At 37.3% G+C, this 22,415-nt stretch overlaps 1 protein-coding gene across 12 annotated transcripts in view; it reads left to right on the top strand.

The window, feature by feature from the left end:
• The window catches only part of LOC108175735 (tolloid-like protein 1), a 302,561-nt gene that overhangs the window by 87,043 nt on the left and 193,103 nt on the right, over positions 1 to 22,415 (top strand). For 11 of the 12 annotated variants that reach the window (XM_070048144.1, XM_070048142.1, XM_070048140.1 and 8 more), the window contains exons 2-3: positions 17,393 to 17,503; positions 20,993 to 21,073. In XM_070048144.1, the coding sequence (XP_069904245.1) occupies positions 17,393 to 17,503; positions 20,993 to 21,073 (192 nt within the window). Of the gene's footprint in view, positions 1 to 17,392; positions 17,504 to 20,992; positions 21,074 to 22,415 lie in introns of those variants that run through there. The other variant, XM_070048146.1, reaches the window with a different exon arrangement.

The raw sequence follows: 22,415 nt of genomic DNA, 5'->3' as shown, positions 1-22,415 counted from the left end.
ATTTTGAGAACTGCTTTCTCACTTAAGTTTATATCTCTAGGTATATTAAGTCCTATTACTTTTTTTCTGATTCATTTCCAATAGTTTATGAGATTTCTGATAACCATGGGCCTTTTTCTTTGAACTTGGATATTTTGTCTTGCCAATATTACATCGCATTCTAGTCCAGAAAGTCTGAGTCCAGTTAAATATTCCTAATTTGGGCCTTGTTGGTTGGCCAGATATCACTAGTCGTTTCCATTGTGTTTCTTTTTAATTGTATTGAAATAGATAATTAGTCTGCATTACCGTTGCATACATCATCTGACCGCTACATGTTTCTGTGGATATTCACTTAGAAAGAGTTCATGACCCTGCATAATTAACATCGGGGTTCTCTAGTACTTTTATTTGTTGACATCAGAGTGCATAACATCATATGTATTTGTATGAGACTACCTCACAAAAGTTGGAGGAAATAGAATTAAAATATAAGCTTATCTGAGGCAACACAATGTTGAAATCCATGCATATGAGTGATCTTTAGAAAGTTCATGAAAACTATGTCATGAACAAATACACATGGAGTTCAATTTTTTTTATGCCCAAGTAACTTACTTCTAATTCTCTTTTTCCATGAGCATTTTGAAGTACTTTCATACATAAAAACTCACACACATACACAGATAATTTTAAATGCTTCATTCATGTTGAATATTTCAGGTGGACTTCACAGTCAACAATTCCAGCATTTCTAACCCAAGTTTTGAAAACAATATATTGAAATTTTTCTCTCTCTGTTCTCAATAGATTATAAGTCACAATAGCAAAATGGTATAAATTGATTGTGTTGTTGTTGTTATTGTTATTTTAGGGATTACCTAAAAAATTACTCAGGGTCTGCTTTTTTCTACTTTTCAGGGATGTGTGACATTCTTGATGTCATGAAAATAAGCAAGAGCACACACATTCAGAATTGTTAATCACTCTACTTGACTGGAATTTTTCATATCGTAATGTGGAAAAACATTGACCCTTTGAAAAATCTTGTTTGTACATTAATACTAAGGCACATAGTTATATTAATTTGTGAGCAGTTGTTATTCCTAGATAGACTCTAGGATGTGATGTTATATGTATAATTTTATAGGAAAGTACAGTTCCCACACAGATTTTCATCCTTTGTAGCTCCAAGGGAATTAATTAGGATTAAATACATAAACCAAGAAGGATTAAGAGCAAGTTTCATTATTTTGTAAGATGTAAACACTGAACTTTTAATGAGTGTTCTAAGGCCATCAAATGTAAAACTTTATCACTCATATAAAATACATTTTAATATAGTCACAAAGTCATAAAAATTATGGTAGTATACAAGTCCTATGAGTTTGTTTGACAGAGATTTAAAACAAAAGTTTGAAAAAATGGTGTATTTGCAACAAAACTGATATACATGAACATTTCTCTCTTTTTTTAAAAAAAAAAAAAAAAGCTCCCAGGCCGGTGGCTCACTTGGTTAATCCTCTGCCTGTGGTGCCGGCATCCCATATGGGTGCTGGTTCTAGTCCCGGTTGCTCCTCTTCCAGTCCAGTTCTCTGCTATGGCCCGGGAAGGCGGTGGAGGATGGCCCAAGTGCTTGGGTGCCTGCACTGGCATGGGAGACCAGGAGGAGGCACCTGGCTCCTGGTTTTGGATCAGCGTAGCTCCAGCCATAGTGGCCATTTGGGGGGTGAAACAACGGAAGGAAGACCTTTCTCTCTGCCTGTCTCCTTCACTCTCTAACTCTATAAAAAATTAGCTCCCATATGTAATGTAGAACATACAGAATTTGTCTTTCCATGTCTGGCTTATTTCACTCAGATGTCTTTCGGTTCTAACCATTTTGTGGAACGTGATAGCATTTAATTCTTTGTCGAAGCTGAATATTCTGTTGTGCATTTATTTACACACACCTCATTTTCCTTATGTATTCATCTGATGATAGATACCAAGGTTGACTCAATATTTTAGGCTGTTGTGAACAGTGCTGCCATAAATGTGGAGTAGGCATCTCTTTGATAAAATGAGTTCTTGTCTTTTGGGTATATACCCAGTAGTGGAATTACTGGATCATATGTCCAATTCTAGTTTTTTAGACAGCTCAACATACCATCTTCCACACTAATTTATATTTGCACCAATAGCAGATAAGTCTTCCCCTTACTCCACATCCTTGCCAGCATTTGTTGTTGTCTTTTTGTTAATAGTCATTCTCACAGGAACGACGTGATATCTAGTTGATTTTAATTCCACTAGTGATATTGAGCATTTTTTAGCATATTTGTTCACCATTTGTTATTCTTTTTAGAACTATTAAGATTATTTACCTATTTCCTAACTGGACTGGTTACTTTCTTGTTGTTGAGTTTTTTTCTGAGTTGTTCATATATTATGGATATTAATCCATTGTTGGACAAGAAGAATGCAAATATTTTCTCCCATTCTGCCAAATGCCTCTTCACTTTATTGATTGTTTTCTTTGCTGTGCAGAAGCTTCTGTGTTTTGGAAATATTAGAAGAGCAATTCAGGAGGAGAACGAAATAAAGGGCATCAAAGTTGTAAGGCAGGAAGTAAAAATACCCATCTTCACAGATGACATGATGTTGTGCATGGAAAAACCTAAACACTCCACCAAAAAGCTCTTAGAACTGATAAACCAGTCTAGTCACAGCTTACAAAATAAGCATACAGAAACAGTAGCATTTTTTGTTTGTTGTTCCCAGAAACCTTTTATTTAAGGCATACAAACTTAATGTACTTCATAAACACAACTTTAGGAACATAATGAGTCTTCCCACCATACTCACACTCCCACCCACACTCCCACCCTTCTTCCTCCTTCCTCTCCTATTCTAATTCTTATTTTTTATAAGATCTATTCTCAACTAACTTTATATACATAAGATTAACTCTATACTAAGTAAAGAGTTCAACAAATAGTATGAAAAAAAACTTACTCAATAGTTGAGATAAGGGCTGTTCGAAGTCATTGCCATCTCAAAATGTCAATTTCACTTCTACAGATTACCTTTTAGGTGCTCTATTAGTTACAACAGATCAAGGAGAACATATGTTATTTGCCCTTTGGGGGCTGGCTTATTTCACTAAGTACAGTGTTTTCTAGTTTCATCAATTTTTGTTGGCAAATGGCAAGATTTCATTTTTTACCATTATATAGTATTCCACAATATAGATATCCATAATTTCTGTATTCAGTCTTCAGTTGATGGAAATTTGTGTTGGTTCCATATCTTTACTATTGTGAATTGTTCTGCAAGAAACATGGGGGTACAGATAAGTCTTTCCATGCTGATTTCATTTCTGATGTGTAAATCCCCAGGAGTGGAATGGCTGGGTCATATGATAGGTCATATTTAGAATTCTGAGGTTTCTTTATACTGTATTCTATAATGGCTGTGCCAATTTATATTTCAACAATGTATTAGGGTACCTTTTTCCTCATGTCATTGCCAGCATTTATTGTTTGTTGACTTCTGTATCAAAGCCATTCTAAATGAAACCTCATTATGGTTGTGAATTACATTTTCCCGATGGCTAGTGATCCTGAGCATTTTTTCATGCATCTATTGGCCATTTGGATTTCCTCTTTTTAAAAATGCCTATTCAAGTCCTTTGCCCATTTCTTAACTGGGTTGTTTGTTTGCATGTTGTTTCTGCAGCTCTGTATATTCTGTTTATTAATCCTTTATCAGTTGCTTAGTTTGCAAATTCTCCCATTATGTCGGTTGTATCTTCACTTTGCTGAGTGTTTCATTTGTAGTGCAGAAGCTTCTCAATTTAATGTAAAAGCAATATGTCAATTTTGGCTTTGATTGCTTGTGCCTCTGGAGTCTCCAAGAATTCTTTGCCTAGGCCAATGTCTTGCAAGGTTACCCAAATGTTTTCTCATAATTTGAAGGTATCAGGTCAAAGGTTTAGATATTTTGTCCATTTTGGGTAGATTTTTGTGTAAGGTGTAAGGTGGACATCTTGTTTTATACTTCTGCATGTGGAAAACTAGTTTTCCCAGCACCATTTGTTGAAGAGACTGCCCTTGCTCCAGAGATTGGTTTTAGCACCTTTGTCAAAATAAGTTGGTTGTAGATATGTGAGTTGATTTCTGGAGATTGCTAATCTGTTCTATTGGTCTACAAGTCTGTTTTTACATCAGTGTCAGGGTGTTTTGATTATAACTGCCTGTAGTATGACTTAAAATCTGGTATTGTGATACCTCCAGCTTTGTTTTGTTGTATAAGATTGCTTTTGCTGTTTGGGGTCACCTGTGTTGCCATATGAATTTCTGCATCACTTTTTCTGTATCTGAGAAGAATGCCCTTGGTATACTAATTGGTATCACATTGAATCTGTAAACTGCTTTTGGTGCACATTTTAGAATCTTTTTTTTGACTATAATGTGTCATGGTGAAGATCTTTTCTGATCATGTCTGTTGGAAGTTCTATGTGCCTCCTGTACTTGGACATCTCTTTCTTTTTACAAATTAAGGAAGTTTTCTGTAATTATTTCACTTACAAGGTCTTCTAATCTATTCTCTCTTTGCAAGCCTTCAGGAACTCATAATAGCCGTATGTTGGGTCATTGATAGTATCTCATAAATCTCCAACACTGTTTTTCCTTTTTCTAATTTTTCTGACTGTAAAATTTCCAGAGATTTGTCTTCTGGCTCAGATAGTCTTTCTTCTGCCTTACTGAGTTAATTATTAGGGTTTTTTGCCACATTTTTTATTTGCTCTATTAAATTCTTCATTTCCAATATTTCATTTTGATTTCTCTTTAAAATCTCAATTTCATGGGAAAATTTTTCTATCTAGTCATTACAGATTTCTTTAATTCAGGGGTTTACTTCTGATTAAATCTAAGCAATCTTACGTTCAATTTTTTGAATTCTGTTTCTGTATTTCTTCAGTCGCTTCATCTTCACATTCTAGTATTGAAGTGTTGCGTTCCTTTGGGGATGTCATGTTCTCTTCCTTTTTCTTGTTTCTTGAATTGCTGTGTTTATTTCTAGGCATTTGTGGAGATACTTGTTTTTCCCCTGTGATGGCTTTTATCTTTGGACTATGCCTCAGTGGTTTACTGGAGTGTGCTCTTTTTTAGTGAATACCCAGGGACATGTGCTGGGTACAACCAGGGGGCTCTGTTCAGTACTCCCGGTTGAGGGGAACGTCCAAAGTGACACCAAGTTAGGTGTGGTAAATCTCTCTCGTTTTTATCATATGGGAGATATATATGGTCAGCTCTTTTGGTGTAGTCTCATGCTCATTTCCTCTCCTTTAAGGAGAACAATGCCTGGGCGCTAGCCCCACTGGGTATAATATTTATCCACACTGCCACAAGAACCACTCAAAGAATCCATGAGTTTCCCATTGTGTGAGCATGAATCCCACAGCAATGATCCTCATCAGGAAATCAGGGAGCCTCAAGTGTGTGGAACTGCCCATCGTGAGCGCCCAAAGGCCCAGCCATGCCCTGCACCCTCTCACACAGCCAGTGTTTTCACAGGCCCAACACATAAGGCTCCCACACTCATGAGCACCCAGCGCCCTGTCAGTGCTTCCAGGCAGACTCAGGTGTCTCCTCTCAGCTGGTTGCTGGGGGCACAGGCATGAGCTGGCACAGCTGTTATGTATGTCTAAAATGGTGCCTGCCCACTGTCAGCTAGCTACAGGATGCCAGTGCTGGGTTGTTGGGGACAAAGAAACTTGCCCCTCTCCCTTTTTCTCTTCTAGATTGACAGGTACCCTGTCTCCCGCAGGGCTCCAAACAAGACTCACACCAGGCTCTTCTCGCAGCTTTATCGCCAGTGGCGTGGGCTGCTGCAGTCTGGTCTCACTTCACTCTCCAACGCTGGTGCTGAGCTCTCAGCTGCTGGGGTCCTGAGTTGTGTGGGTCTACATCGTCCACATAGATCCACAGTGTCCCTCTAATTGCATGGAGTTTCCTCTGCACTTTTCTCTCTAACTCTTCCCCGAGATTGCACTTTCTCCACTTTTTTTTTTTTTAACTATCTTCCCCTAGACTAGAGCAGTAAGCTCCCTCCCTATTCTACCATCTTGGAATTGATTTCAACAGCAGCATTTTTATACATCAGTGATGAACTTGCAGAAAGAGAAATCAAGAACGAAATGCCATTCATAATAACCACAAAATTCAAATATTTAGGAATAAATTTAACCAAAGAAATGAAAGATCACTGTAATTAAAATTATGAGACATTGATGAAAGAAATAATCAAGAATTCAAAAAAAATAGAAAAACATTTCTTCCTTTTGGATTGGAAGAATTACTGTCATTAAAATATCTGTACTACTACCCAAAACAATCTACAGATTAAGTACAATCCCTATTAAAATATCAATGACATTTTTAACAGAATTAGAAAAATAATTCTGAAATTCATATGGAATTGCAAGATCCCAGAACAGCTAAACTAATACTGAGCAAAAAAGTCAGGCTACAGGAATCATAATCAATGCCTGATGTCAAATTATACCACAAAAGCTATCATAATTAAAACAGTGTAGTACTGGTATATAAATCAGCACATAAGTAAATGGAATAAAATAGAGAATCCAGAAATTAACTACATACACACAACCAATTGTTTTTTGAGATAAATGCCCAGAACAGACACTGGAGAAAGGATAGTTGTTTCCGTAAATGGTGCTAGCAAAAACTGGATGTAAGTATGTAGAGCAATGAAATTAGAATCCTACCTCTCACCACATACAAAAACCAAAGATACGTCAAAGACGTAAATTTGAGATCTGAGACTATGAAATTGCTAGGAGAAAATGTAGGGGAAACATTACAAGAAAATGGTGTAGGTGATGACTTCTTGGATGAGACTCTCAAAGTATAGGAAAGCAAGGCAAAACTAAACATATGGGAGTATCACATTGTTTAAAAATTTTAAAGGCTTAGTCTTTGCTGATTAATATTTATAATTAGATATTTGTGATTCTCTACATTTGTGTCTAAAGATGCTCAATTTATAAGTAACATGCTGTAAAAAAACTGTAACAGTGTTGTTTCCTTAAGGAATCTTCCTTGCTTTAATTTCTAACTGTATGAAAGAAGAAGTTCAAACGTACACATTCATACTCATTTTGGAAATGATCCCATGGAAATCCAGTATGATCTTGAACTAGAATGTGGCCAAACATACTGTTCTTAGGCAGTGAATTATTTAAGATATCCAAGCTGCGTTAGATAATATTATTTCCCATGCCCAAGTCTTACTTTCTCCTCACAAAGTAAAAGTTGTAGAAGATTGGGTTTAAAATTTTTTTTTCACAGGTTTCATAAGAATGTTATCATCTAAAAATTTTTTAAGGGAAAGGGTTTATTGGGGAAAACCCAGCAGACTGGAGGGAAGGGGTGAAGAGGGCAAAAGACAAGGAGAGTATAAGAGAGAGACAGAGAGGAGAGGAGCTAGTGAGGAGAGAAGAGAGAGAGCAGAGAGAAAAGAGATGAGAGGGAGAGAGGAGAGGAGAGCAGAGAGCGCAGGGAAGAGAGCGAGGGAGAGGAGTGAGAGGAGGTGAGAGAGAGAGAAGCCAAGAGCCAAAAAGTTGATATTCTTTTAACCACATATGACATGACTCTAGGAATATTACCTTTACTATTTCACTTAGATTTCTTGTTCCAAAATGTGCTTCTTAAAAATGTAATGTTCTATGATTTACATGATTATAATTATTCTGATTTGAAAAATACATAATATACATACAGTTGATTTGGTTTGTTGGAGAGCTAATGTCTACCATATGAAACAGGAATGACAACTCTTGAGGGATTTATCTGTCCAAGGACATACTCTCTGTGGGCAGTATTGGAGTCCCCTCGGCTGATCCACATGGATTACTTAGTGCTGCCCCCTACTCCCACCTCCTTGACCATAACCATCATAGCCCATAACTTTTGCATTCACAGTCAGTGCTGAGTCCTGTTGGTCCCTCGGCACAACGCACCTGAAGTTCATGGGTAACGACCTTAGCTTGCATGTCAGTGGCATTCTTGCCATGTCTTCTGGTAGAACGACTAACTTCCGTGAACGAAGCTCTCTGAATCCAGAGATCCAGAGCCATGTAATTTGAGAAGCTCGGATCTCCAGTGGGTCACTGGGAGTGATGCAGCTCCCCAGCTTTTCTGATCCTAACAAACATTCACTCTTCAAGAATTTGTTAATGTTCTCTTTCTGATTCACTTTTTTTAAATTTTTATTTATTTATTTATTTAGACAGGCAGAGTGGACAGTGAGAGAGAGACATAAAGGTCTTCCTTTTCTGCTGTTTCACCCCCCAATGGCCGCTGCGGCCAGCGCGCTGTGGCCGGTGCACCGCGCTGATCCGAAGGCAGGAGCCAGGTGCTTCTCCTGGTCTCCCATGGGGTGCAGGGCCCAAGCACGTGGGCCATCCTCCACTGCACTCCCTGGCCACAGCAGAGAGCTGGCCTGGAAGAGGAGCAACTGGGACAGAATCCGGTGCCCCGACCGGGACTAGAACCCGGTGTGCCAGCGCCACAGGTGGAAGATTAGCCTATTGACCTATGGTGCCAGCCCTGATTCACTTTTAATGGGCATCTTCCTCTCATGTTCCGTCAGAGGTGGAATATGCGATGAGTCAAACTTGGGCCAAGACTCCATTTCTTAGTTGCTCCACAGTTCCACTCTAACAGGAGACCCAGGAAAGCTCTTGGGTTCCCCAGTGTCATTGCCAATGACCCTCTTTCTGACAACCCCTAAAATGTCTGCGTGTGGTTATCAAAGGGTGTGGGTGTAGGGCTCTCGGTGAAAGGACTGCAGATTCACTGTCTTGTATTCTTTTCATGATGCTTCAAGGTTGCTGCTCTTATAATTCTGTTCCTTCCTCAGCATATAGATTCCAGGTTAGAAAACTAGCTCATATCATGAAGCTGAGGAATATAATTTGTTGAGGGTAATGAGTAACCACTTTTGCTTATCCAGTCTTCATATCTTTTGATTGTGTATGCTGAATGATGCCCTTGGTTAGATGCCCATCCATTTTGTTCCCTAGAAACCTTGTTCTGTAAACTATCTCATAATTTTCTGAAGGTTACAGTTCCTGTATGGGACTACAGCCTTACCATGCGTAACAATAATTGCCCCCATCTGGCTTATGATAACTGAATATTACCTTTTGACCTATGTTGTCTTTTCTTAACCCATAAGTCTTGGTTTATTCATTGTATTTTTCCAGGGAAGGAGAAGGGATGGGGACAGCCAGCATATGTATTACAGAGTGATTAGAAAATGGGAAAAGAAGCACCCAGTATAGCATAAATCAGTCTTCAAATAAGCACACCCCAGTGCGACTTCGTCTTCAGCAACTCAGCAGTGAGTGGAAGAGATTCATGACAAAGAAGACACAAGCTTTCTTACTGCCCCTCTCCATAAATTCAAGAATTCACACAAATCTTTGGTTTCTAGCAGTAAACATAGAGTTACATTTGTCCGTCTCCTATCAAACAATCTTGTGGCCACGTTGACGTAAGTTTCTTACACCTGCAAGAAGTCCTTGAGTAACTTGGAAATACAATCATAATCTTCTTCCTGGTCTCCAAACCCCACTTTTTACACAGAAGTTCCCTAGTAGCTCCTCTTCTTTAGGATACAAATTAGGAAGGTTTGATCCATCCATAAGCATGGATAAATTAAGTTTTTGGTGTGAATTACATCAAGAAATGATTTTGACTCTGGAGGTTGGGGACAAGGGATAGAGGTTTCCTATTTTTCAGGGTTTTTTTTTTTTTTGCATGAATCCTTTAGAGTTGTGGAGACACCCCAAGAATTAAATGCTTATGTATGGATGTGTTGGTTTCTTTTTATGGATGGAGGAATGGTGAAGTGGGAAGGGTAGGAGTCAAATTTTGAGGACAGAAAATCTAAAATAGGATAAGGGAAGGGGAACACAAGAGAAGATGGTTTCAGATCCCCACTTCAAGAAGAGGGCCCTCGAACTTAATGATCCAGATCCTTTTGCCTGGTGCAGAACCTTCTGCCAGAGATGCTTTGGTGCTCTGGCTGTCTTTCTCTCAATACAAAAGGAAGTTTATAAACAATAAAACCCCAAAAGAACATGGAGAAAGGCCAACATGTTATATATACACAAACTAGGCCACCTAGCAATCACCAACATAGAGACTCAGTGAAGTCCTACAAAGTTCAGACAACTAGAGTAACTAAAGGAGGGACAGCACTTGGGGGAGACAGGAACCTAGGACCAGACACACATCACCCAGTGCGTTCTGTTGCATTTGTCATGTTTCAGCACAGCGAGATAGGTTTGCATGATCTCTCAGCATGTAAACAAACCACCTTTTTAATTGTTCAGTTACCATGGCAATAGTAATCACTACTGTCACAGGGCAGGTCACTGGCTCTGCATACCCCTGAGGCTCTCACTTATAGGTCTCCCTGGAAGCCAAGACTTTGGGAAGGTTAAGGATTTTTAATCCTTGCTTCATGATTTTTTTTAAAGATTTATTTATCTATTTGAAAGTCAGAGTTACACAGAAAGGAGAGGCAGAGAGAGAGAGAGAGAGAGAGAAGTCTTCCATGCAATGGTTCACTCCCCAGTTGGCCACAATGGCCAGAGCTGGGCCGATCCGAAGCCAGGAGCCAGGAGCTTCTTCTGGGTCTTCCATGTGGGTGCAGGGGCCCAAGGACTTGAGCCATCTTCTACTGCTTTCCCAGGCCATAGCAGAGAGCTGGATTGCAAGTGGAGCAGCCAGGTCTCGAACTGGCACTCATATGGGATGCCGGTGCTTCAGGCCAGGGTGTTAACCAACCGCTGTGCCACAGCTGGCACCTGCTTCATGATTCTATCTCGGGACATCACATGATGGGTACAGGGGGATTGGTCTTCAAACTCATCCTTACCAGCTCACAATTTTTACACACTCACATTTTTTTACAGCTCATATTTTTACATGTGTACACATACACACACACCCACTCACGCACACACACCTTGTTGTTCATAGTGGGCCTGGCCTAATCTGGTGAGGGATGGATCTGTTATATGAAGCAAAAGACCCGTGTCCTAGGATCAGGCAACCCTAACCATGGCTTCCTCTCTGGCCCTTTCACCTGGCTCAGCCTCTCTTAACTTCTCTGCACTGCCTTGTCCTGATTAGACTAATTTTCAATCTTCTGGGAAGAGGAGATCAAGTCATGGGGAAACCCAATTAACACTTCATCACCTGTGAACCATTTTTAAGGTGGAGGGGGTTTCAAGACAAAACTGGCAAAAAAGCCAGCTCTACTAGGCAAACTAAGGTAGTTCAGTAGCTTCGCACTCCAGATAGTTGCTCTCCATGGTGATAAAAGCAACAAAAGGTTTTCCTGCTGTGCAGACCTGGAGCTGCTGCTGACTTATCCCTGAGATTGCCTCATGCACTTGAGAACACAGTGCAGGAATGAGAGCCTTAGATTAAAATGTCAAAAATACAAAACTAGAATATCTATATCAAAAAAAGCAAGTGAACATTCATAAGATAATGTTGTGCAGTTGGCATCCTGGAGAAAGTGGGACCTAAGGCACCATTATCCAAGGGAACAAATAAATAAATCACAGTGGCCCAGAATGGGATAGGAATGAGCTCAGGAGCAGTGAGTCTCCAGCTATCCCCATCCCCTTTTTTTTTCTTTTTTTCTATGTATGTCTATGGGGTTGGGTAGTTGGCCTTAGTTTTTTTTCTCTTTTCTATTTAAGATTTTATTTATTTATTTGAAAGTCGGAAATACAGAGAGAGAAAGAGAGAGAGATCTTCCATCCACTGGTTTACTCTCCAAGTGACTGCAACAGCCAGGGCTGGGCCAGGACGAAGCCAGGAGCCAGGAACTTCTTCCAGGTCTCCCACATGGCTGCAGAGGCCCAACTGCTTGGGACCTCTTCCACTGATGTCTCATGTGCATTAGCAGGTAGCTGGATCAGAAGTGGAGCAGCCAGGACTCGATGGTTCCCCATATGGGATGCCAGCTCTGTAGGCAAAGGCAGTGTCAGGGAAAGCAGTAAGTGTGAACTCTATAGAACAAGTACAATGAGCAGACCCTCTTGGCTGGTATGGGAGCTTGGAGCTCTCTCTCCCATTCCCATAAACTTCAAGATAAGTGATCTCCTAGCTCAGTCATGTACTTCCTGATCATCTAAGTGATGAGAACAGAACTTTACCTGTAACTGGACTTAGTAGTGTACAATGTTATAATTCAAAAGAAAGATAGCTTCCTTTTAGTTGGTAACAAAAGGCATACAGCAGTAACATGCTAGATTAGAAGACTGAAGGATTTGGAAATACTCATTATTTGGAATGGTTAAATATCTAGTATTTTGATTTTAAGGCAAATTTGTCAAATATATAGCCCACCTAGCTTCATTTTTGTGTCATACAACTTATACCTCAATCCATAGTGTATTCTCATTCACAATTTTTGTGCACCAAAATATATATTTATATATTGAAGACATAAGGAGGATTGTTGCATTTCATTTTCCATGAATTTTTTGAAGTACCCTCATATTTATTTCGGGCACTTTGGCATTGAGAATGTACAGGTGGCCCACTTATGCTCCCTATGTGGTCAGCATTTTTTTTTTTTTGACAGGCAGAGTGGACAGTGAGAGAGAGAGACAGAGAGAAAGGTCTTCCTTTCCCATTGGTTCACCCTCCAATGGCCGCCGCGGCCGGCGCACCTCGCTGATCAGAAGGCAGGAGCCAGGTGCTTTTCCTGGTCTCCCTTGGGGTGCAGGACCCAAGCACTTGGGCCATCCTCCACTGCACTCCCTGGCCACAGCAGAGAGCTGGCCTGGAAGAGGGGCAACCGGGACAGAATCCAGTGCCCTGACCGGGACTAGAACCCGGTGTGCCGGCACCGCAAGGTAGAGGATTAGCCTAGTGAGCCACGGCGCCGGCATGGTCAGCATTTTCAAAATTAAACAGATGAGTAAAAGCAACATTATGAATTCCAGTGTGTTGGCCAATTATGGATGGAAACAGAGTCAGGACACTGTGGGAAGGGGCATTTCTGGATAGGCTGGATAGGCCTGCAAACTCTCTCTTCCTGTGCTATCAAGTGGTAGCCACACATCAGATATTTAGTGTTAATTCAATCATATTTTCATTTTCCTGAGGGCATTTGGCATGCAAATTTTTTCTCCCAAGATGACTGAAAGGATTTGCTTTTGGCAAAAGTGATTACATTTACTTTGTGTGATCTCTTTTGACAATGTACCATGGACCTCTCCCCAGAAGAGTATGTGGTGTCAGTGTTTATAAAATCATCCATATTTCTTGCATACTTTTTTTTTAAATCACAGACTTTAGCCTCCTTTAAGCTGATCCCTGGATACCAGCTCCAGAATGGAAGGACAAAAGGTTCTTGGGGGTTCAGGAAGTTAGAAGTTCAAGGCTTCTCAGAGTTAGGGTGTAGGAATAATAGTCTTAACATGGCTTATTCTCAATGTCTATTATTTCATGAAGTATGTCTACACTGGGTAATGTAATAAAAGCACTCTCTTTCCTGGTCTCTGATTCTTTTGAAAATTTTCTAGTACATTAAAGGCAAATGACCTTTAGGAGAAAAACAGAACCTGCGGTTTTCTGTGAAGTTTAAAAATTGTTCTTTCTGACATTTAATTTTGGCCTATTGGTTAGCTTCGGCTCCCATTTGACCATAGGAATCCAAGAAGAATTCCAAACAGATAGTAAATATTCTAATTGCACTTGAACATTTCCCTAGAAATTGTCCTTTAGAACCCATTTCCCATATTGTTTTTAGTTCTGATCTCACTAACCTCAAATCACTGTATTAAATGGACCAAATGAACGATAATTCATACTTTTAAAACTTTGCTCTATAACTTTTGTTTTTTGATGTAAAATAAATAGAAAATACCAAATAGAATGGAAAACCAAAAAAACTCTAAATTTAAAGACTTCAGAATCACATATACCACTTTTTCCCTAAATGTCAAATACATAACATACATTTTTCTATGTACAATTAACACACATTGTTATATATACAATGTCCATTGGTCCAGTGCTTTACCAATGCATAAGTAAAACATTTTGGCTTTCAGAAATAGGACACTTAGAATTAGGAAGAAGTGAGTTAAGGAGATTTTCAACCATGTGCCACATAAAGAAAATATTATGCATTTTAAACTATAAGATGTACTGGAAATACTAAAATGTCTTTTTTCTTTATTAATAATATCAAGGTTTAGTGACATATATGGTCTGCAGCACATCACATCTGCACATAAATGAATTGCCTTGGTCAATCATTGTTGCTTACTTTCAAAGAAATATTTGGTTTTCTCCAAGAGCAGTTTATGTCATATGCAAAACTGCCAAACTATTGTGAAGCTGTTAGTTTACCAAAAAAAAATTTTTTTAAAAAAGCAATAAATAAAATGCGTTTATGTACTGCAGAATGGTTTCATCTCCTTCTAAGTATCAGCTAGCCTTGTACCTTTTCCTCTCCCCACTAGTAATGCTTTTGCTTCTGTGAAGTGATTTATACTTGAACTTCTGATCTGTGTTTTATATAATCCATCAAGACAGGAATCCTACTGCATGGGAAAAGTCATTAGGAGGAAATAAAAATCTGAAACACATTGGAGTTTTATTTCACTGGTGCTACTTTTATTATATCAAATGCAGTTCTGACAAGCTACATTCTGCTTGGTTGGATGCCTCCGTTTTCCAGTCAACCGGCTTATTCAGAGAAGAGTGAACGTTCATTCTTGCAGAAAAAAATCCATGCTCCGAAAGAGGATGACAATGATGATCATCTGTTGTAATTGGGAGTTAACAATGCAGGATCTGGGGCTGCTCTTCAGATCTGCTAAATCCGTCTGCATTTTAAGCAGTGGGCTCTGGTTGCTATGCTGTTTTTCTCTCTGCAGTTACCCCTTGCACCGAGAAAGGAAGAGATGGGCTGGGTCTCTGCCAGTTACTGGCCGCAACTCTTTGCATGGTAATACACATGATGTCAGTTTTAAATAACTAGCAAACTCGGATTTACCTTAAATCTTGACAGGTAATATGAAATTCATTTTTATGAAAACCAGCAAGTCGTGCATTGGCAAAATGATTGATTTAGGCAAGCTGGCTTTAGGGAACTTCAGAAAGTTTGTAGAAAATGGAATTAGGACGTAAGTTTATTTTGGTGCAAAGAAATCTGAAATCCATGTATAGATTTTTTTTTTTGTAAAGTACATTTTCCATGAGCTTTTTGAAGACCCCTCATGTTTCTTGGGGTGTCTAGCTTTAGGGACATCCAAACATTCCAGCTTTTTGCTTCGTGTGTATGGAACTGATTAGAATCAGGAATCAATTTCAGGTATCAAGAATAACTTTTGAGTATTGCATTCTCTAAACTCTTCTCTTTGTTTCTATGACAATGAAGATAAGCACATCTTCACTGTAGGAAGCTCACAATAGAAAGGAGAAAAGGATTGAGGAGAGCATTCTAATTCTGATACAGATTTCTCTTACTTGAACTGACAACACACTTTGAGCTAAATTCTGGTTTCTTCTAGATTTCTGCATAAATCTAATCCCTTCCTTACCTCATGCCAGTTTTATGTGAGGGAAATAAACTGAGTAAATAATTTTATATGACAAAACTTTGATAGAAGCATAAAGGATGGCATAGCTTTTAAGACAAATGTTTACATTTCATGCTGGCTAATTTTGTTAGCTAATGTTTCATGGTGCTAAAAATTCATAAATACTAAAATGCTAATTTAGTAAAAGTGTGACTTGAATAGCCTCGAGTATGTCACTTCCTAAATTTTTATTGCATTTTCCTCTTTTCCCTCTTGGCTTTACAAAATAAGACTGGAAGAAAGTTAAGGACAAAAAAGAAAATTTGTAGAACTGTGTCAAAAACTAAATATTCCAAGTTTTCTAGAAATTTGTCAATATTTTGTTATCTCTTGATTAACTTATTTTCTGTCTTGGGGTTGGTGTGTTTTCTAAAGTTATTGCATTTTCATCTGGCAGCACTAAGGGGTTGGTTGGTCTTGTCTGGACTCAATGAACAAGTAGGCTAATGTGTATTTTTGATCTTGAGACAAGTTTACACATTAGTTATAAATGAATTCTCCCATTACTTCAAAATGATTGGTAGAGCTTTGCTTTATTAAGTAGCAAAACACACCCGGTATAAACATAGAGCAAACTGTCTTTCCACGTTTTAGGGCAGTGATTTTAGGATTCCTGATGATGTGGCCATGCCTTGTTTGTCATTGGAGACCAAAGGCCCGACACTTGGTTGTGGGCTAAATACATGTTGACTTAAGTATTGCTGTTGATAGTTCTATGTGTTGTTGATGGAGATTCTGAGGCAACGCCATCTTTAGGGAAGAGCATTATTTATGGGTGAACTACAATGAATGAGTGGCTGGAAAAGCACAGTATTCTCATGTCTTGATTGCACCTTGCTTTCTCAAATTACCATAGCACATGCATTAGTTGTTACTGCACCTCCTTCCACCTGTCGCTGAAGACATGCTGAGGGCCACAAGCACCCACAGAAAATGCAGGCATTCTCATCAGATTTTCTTTTCTTTGAAAAAACTATTATTTTAATTTTACGATTGAGTGATTTTTAGCGTTTTGCCAAATTCACTTTGTATGTAGATACTATATACGTACATATATAAATACTATGTTTCTTGAAAGCCAGGATAGTATTATCACAAACTGTGGGATTTATGGCAGTGATCATACAGTGGGGAAATAAAGGTTTATTGTCATGTGCATGGTATAATTCAGTGAGCAGTATTTATAACTCCATGCCAAATAATACAACATCTACACAATTTTTATATTCTGTCTATATTAACTTCCACAAATAGGAGAAAATGTTACTATTTGTCTTTCTTTAAATTTTGGAGAAAAGGGCCTTCTCTCTATATATAAAGTTCTATATAATGTTTGTGGGAATGCAAATTAATGGAACCATCATAGAAAACAGTATGGCGATCTCTCATCAGATGTTCACATATTGGTATTTGTAGAGTAGCTCATGATTGATGATTTCTTTTTTCCTAGAACGCCCATGAATCGCTGATCTCATTCAAAGAAACTATTCTCCTCCCCACAAACATTAAAGTAAAAATATGGGGGTCTTGCTCTTCTACAGTTGCCTAATACTTACTTGGTAATGAGTCTGGAAATTAAGTTCTAGTTACTTTGTGAAATATCTGTCTCTTTCTGGGCCATATTTCCTTAGGAATAGAATTGTTTTCTAATTAGTTTCGTTTGCACTGATTTCACTCTGAAATATTTTACATTTCAATTCGATTTTTCTTTTTTAGCTGTATTTTGGGGTGATATTGCCTTAGATGATGAAGACTTAAATATCTTTCAAATAGATAGGACGATTGATCTTACACAGAATCCTTTTGGACAGTTTGGACATACCACAGGTACAGTTGATTTTTTCATTTACTTTGTGTTCCTTTTGTATGAAATATACTTTTTGAAATTTTGTAGCTACACTGAGTCATTTTCAATGTTCCGAAGATCACCTGTGATTTCCTGCACACAAATAAACATATTACGAAACAGATTATATTCATATTTTTCATCATGTTAATTTAGTCAACACGTTGTAGTGTTCACACTGTACAGACCTGGCTTAGACCATATGGAGATCTTAACTCTTTGAGTACCCATAGCAACCGCAGGAGGGTAAGTACTGATACTATCGTGATTCACAAGTGAGCAGATAGATGATTTCTTGTTGTCAGAGTCAGGAAGTACCTGAGTCAGCCCCAGAGTTCAATTCTGAGAAAGCCCAGATTTCATACTCTTGAACATATTATGTTGCTTTCCAACTGGATATCAGTTGCAGAATGTAAATTATTCTTAATTATATAGCTGTTGGTTGAGAAGACTCCATCAATATCTACACTGATGTCTGTGTACTCAGTGTTTATGAAAACTCCAGAATGTAATTTCAGTTGTTTTGAACATGTTGAATTATGCCTATGTGAGACTTGAAATATTTAAAAGATTTTCTTCTTTTCATTTTTAAAATATTTTTATTTAATTAAAAAATTCTTTTTTTAATTCATGTTAAATTTTGGAGAAAGATTGAAAGGTTAAAGTTTCTTGTTTTGGTTATACCTTCCAAATTTACTTGATTTAATGCTTTTTGATCTCATTGCATTTCCCCTGTCCACCTTTACCATTTTTATTTTCTTTTTCTGTCCATGGAGAGTAAAATATATAGTAAAATATATAGTTTCGGGTATCTAGCAGACAGATACAGACTGTCAATATCTGTTTACCTGATTTTCTCTTTCAGTAACTTTTTATTGTTACAAATTTTTAGTAAATGGAAAAGTTGATAGGACATGCAAGGACCACCAGAGTAGTACAATTCTTGGATTCATTAGTTTATCATATATGCCCTGTGTGTGTGTGCATATACATGTGTAAGTGTGCATAAAGCAACATTTTTACATTAATTATATAAAATATAACACTTTAATATTAGGTAGTTTAGCATGCACTGTCGAAGAATAAGAAGATCCTAGGTAATCAAAATGCTACTGTCACATCTATGGCGATTATTTGAAGTAACAAACATGTAAGATGAAACCTAAGAAATTTGTTCAAAATAGTAGCAATATTAAAAATGGTGTGCCTTTGTTATTTAGAGTGGTCATCATTTCTGAAGCACTCACAATGTAGGGGGAAAGTCTTATTTTGCAGTGGAATCACTCATTCTAAATTCCTGAAGAATATGTCCATTGGCAGAGTCTCTGCTATGTTACACTTGACACTGACATGGAGGCAACTGTATAGGGACAGGAAAACAATGATACAACTCAAGCAAAATTCTAGATTTATTTTAAATTGTATGTTCAACTTTTATTAAACTTTTTATTAGCTTCAGTCTCTACAGGCATTAATTTTCTGTGATTTAAGATTTTTAATACTATTATTTAATTTTATCATTTTTAAGGTTAAAGTGATATCTTAATAGTTAGAGGAATATACTGTAGTTTTAAATCTATAGAGTAAAACATATACTCCTAATGGTAAAAATATTTACTAAAAATGTGTGTGAAAGGTACACGTGTTTGAAAGTTTTGAAATTCAAACAATGTACAAGTATAGCATTTTTTCTTACTATGTCTTTTTTATTCATATTAATTTGTCTGTACAGATTTTATTGCATTTCTCAGAATTTTTCAATTTCAAAATATATGGCCTTTTCAGTAAAAATTTGTTTTGCATTTTCATTATGTTTTAGAACATGTACGAAATAACCACTCTTCTTCCTTTTATATTTCAATGAACTACCTACACATAATTATATTTCAGTTGCTATAGAATTACTCAAAATTGCTAAAAATATTGCTAGAAACACTTTTGCCACTGATGCTCTTGAAACAATATTTTTTGCAATTTGGTAATTACTCTTTATAATTACTATAATATTAATGAAGACATTTTCTTTTCTCATGATTAGTTCCCTCCTAAATCTATTTATATCTGTTTCAGGCCCATCTAACACAAATGGTTGCTACATAATGGTCATTTAAAACACATAGATGCCATACGTTAAAAATGTTTCTTGTAACTGCTTAGGAATGGATATGTTTAAGTATTATCTCATCTTGCTAGAATGTTCAGTGAAAAATTTCAAAAATGTTTCTGAAGATGCATAGCAGAAATGTGACCAAGTAATGCAAACAATTAAGCAGGTTATTAGCCACTGAACAAGCACTCTAACTTACTTACCTTATAAGGACTTAAGTGATTTTTCCTTTAAAGGACTTGTACGGAAATAGATGTTATTATTATTTTTTAGCTCCAATATAGGAAATTAGGTTTCAGCATTAATTTCAAAGGAAAAGTAGATATTGGAAGGAAATAGCTTAAAGTTTGAAAAGTTTTCTTTCTCTGTGGATTTTGGGCTGCCTTTCATTGTCTTAGCCCGAAAAGACTCCATGAATACACCAGACACTCTAGTGATAGTGATAGAATTTCATCTGTACTTGTTCTAATGACATTACTAGTGACAAATATTTCTCGCTTATTGATTAAGAACTTAAAGAAATAGGTGATAAAATTGCATATTGCATTTTAGGAAACCCCAAGTTAAGAATTATGGAGCTTGGATTTGTGTTGAATGTTATGCTGTTTGACTTATGATATGAACCTACTTTTTCTAGTCTCTATCTGGTAAATTGCACGAAGACACATTTATTTATTTCTATCTTCTTTTTGTACAACCAAATTGTGCACATCTATTTTTATAAATTTTTCAAATTACTTTGCATAGCAGAATGTATTTTGCAGGTGAACATTGTTTTTGGATTCTTATGATTTTTTTCTAATGATAGATTATTGGTTTTTATGGATGAGAGAAACTATTTTTTAAAAGGTTTACAGATATGCTTTTTAAAAGTTTTCAATTTTGGTGAAAACTTCGGAGCAAAACTTGGTGATGCATATTTTCTCTTCCAGTGTTCTTATTTCCACTTGCTAATTTGGCCTCTGGAAATATTCAGTTTGCACTGGGGAAAGAGCTGGAATGCAATCAAGTAGGACAGAACTCCTTGCTGTCATTCTGTATAACAGCATGTGATGTCAAGGTCACAGTGAAGAAAAACATTTCACATTAGCAACAGATGACTCAATTATCTTAATGTCCAAATAAAGTCATTTACGTTGTTCTCTGAATTCTGCTCCCCCACCTTATTTTTAGTTATCTTCATTTGTTGCTATAGAATTTTTACCCTCTACAAAGATTTATGGCTACTCATAACTCTAATACTTTAATAGCACATGCAAAAAGATGTTCAAGCATAATCAATGTACTCTATTACCATTAATTATTTGCAATAAGTCTAAAAGTACGCTAAATGTAACTTAATTGTTTTCTTTGATTCTTTAAGGTGGACTTGGAGATCATGGTGTATCAAAGAAACGAGGAGCCCTCTACCAGCTTATAGACAGGATCAGAAGAATCGGCTCTGGTATATCAATGTTTAAAGTTGCAGACGCTTGACTTGATGTACAGTAAATATTATACTCATAGCAGTTCAGTTCATTGAAATCAGTATGCAGTATGATGCAAAGAATATGTGTTGAGGGTCTTTTATTCTTTTTTGTTCTGTTGGTTCATATCTGTTGGCTCATTCATTATATAGGAAATTTCAAAATGTTCCCTTAACTTATTTCAGGCTTTTCCCAAGTGAAAATTGATTTGGCGTTTGTTTATTTTATTGTTGATACTAATTTTCAGTTAATTGGACATCACACCAAAGTTTTTATATAAAGCATGGAGCTGATTCAATCTCAATTAAATGTTTTAAAAGTCATGAATATTTGTCTTGAAAAAAATCTACTTAAAAGTTAACAAACTAATTTATTAGGTTGCAAAATAGTTTAAAATGTTTTGAATCTTTGGGAGAAATATATGTAAACATTCATGAAAACTACCTTCTGGTTTCATGATTAGTATTTATAGTGTTTATTAGTCACTATTTGTAGTTAAGAGTTTATGTAAAAGCCCTCTCCTCATAGCTCACATCCGAACATCCCTTAAGTTGGTCATTAAATACTTGAAGTACATACTTTAAGTTACTAATTTTCCCAAGCAAAGATGCTTTGCTCCAGAATATTGAAAAAAAAAAAAGAAGACGTGTTAGAGACATTTAATGTATGTAATGTTAATGTGTGTACTAGTGGGAGAGCTTTATCAATTTTAGTATATGTGCTGCTGAAGCGAGCACAGTGGGAGAGCTTTTCTACCAATAGTAATAATTGAATAAAGAGAATAATCAAGCAAATTTAAGAAAAACAAAAACAGTAAAAAATATTATGAAAGGTACTAAGGAAAGTAAAAAAAAAGTAAGTATAGGGAGTGGGCATTAAGCCCAGCTGTTAAGATGGCCACCTCCCATATCAGAGCGCCTGAGTTCAAGTCCAGCTTCCAATTCCAGCTTCCTGCTAATGTACATCTTGAGAGGGGCCAGGCGGATGAGGGCTCAAGTACTTGTGTCCTTGCTGCCCATGTTCTGAGCTCCTGGTTCCCAGCTTTGATGCTCATCCAGCTCTGGCTGTTGGCAGCATTTGGGGAGTCACCTAGTGGATGACAACCTATCTATCTGTGTCTGTCCCTTTTTGACTTTCTGTTTCTCAGATAAATAAATATTAAGAAAAGAGGAAACCTGTAGCCGTGAAAGCTGCTCCAGATTAGACGGTGTTTTATGTTAGCCTGTGTTGACCTCTAAATCGTGATGAGGAGGAGATTAAGATGGACAGAGTTCCTCGTCCCAACTGGACCCAGACTGTCTCTATCTTGATGTTATTTTA

The sequence above is a fragment of the Oryctolagus cuniculus genome, chromosome 8 (assembly GCF_964237555.1).
Source record: "Oryctolagus cuniculus chromosome 8, mOryCun1.1, whole genome shotgun sequence".
Lineage (NCBI taxonomy): Eukaryota > Metazoa > Chordata > Mammalia > Lagomorpha > Leporidae > Oryctolagus > Oryctolagus cuniculus.
The sequence above is the reverse complement of the archived record's forward strand: the minus strand, read 5'-3'. Positions and strand labels throughout refer to the sequence as shown.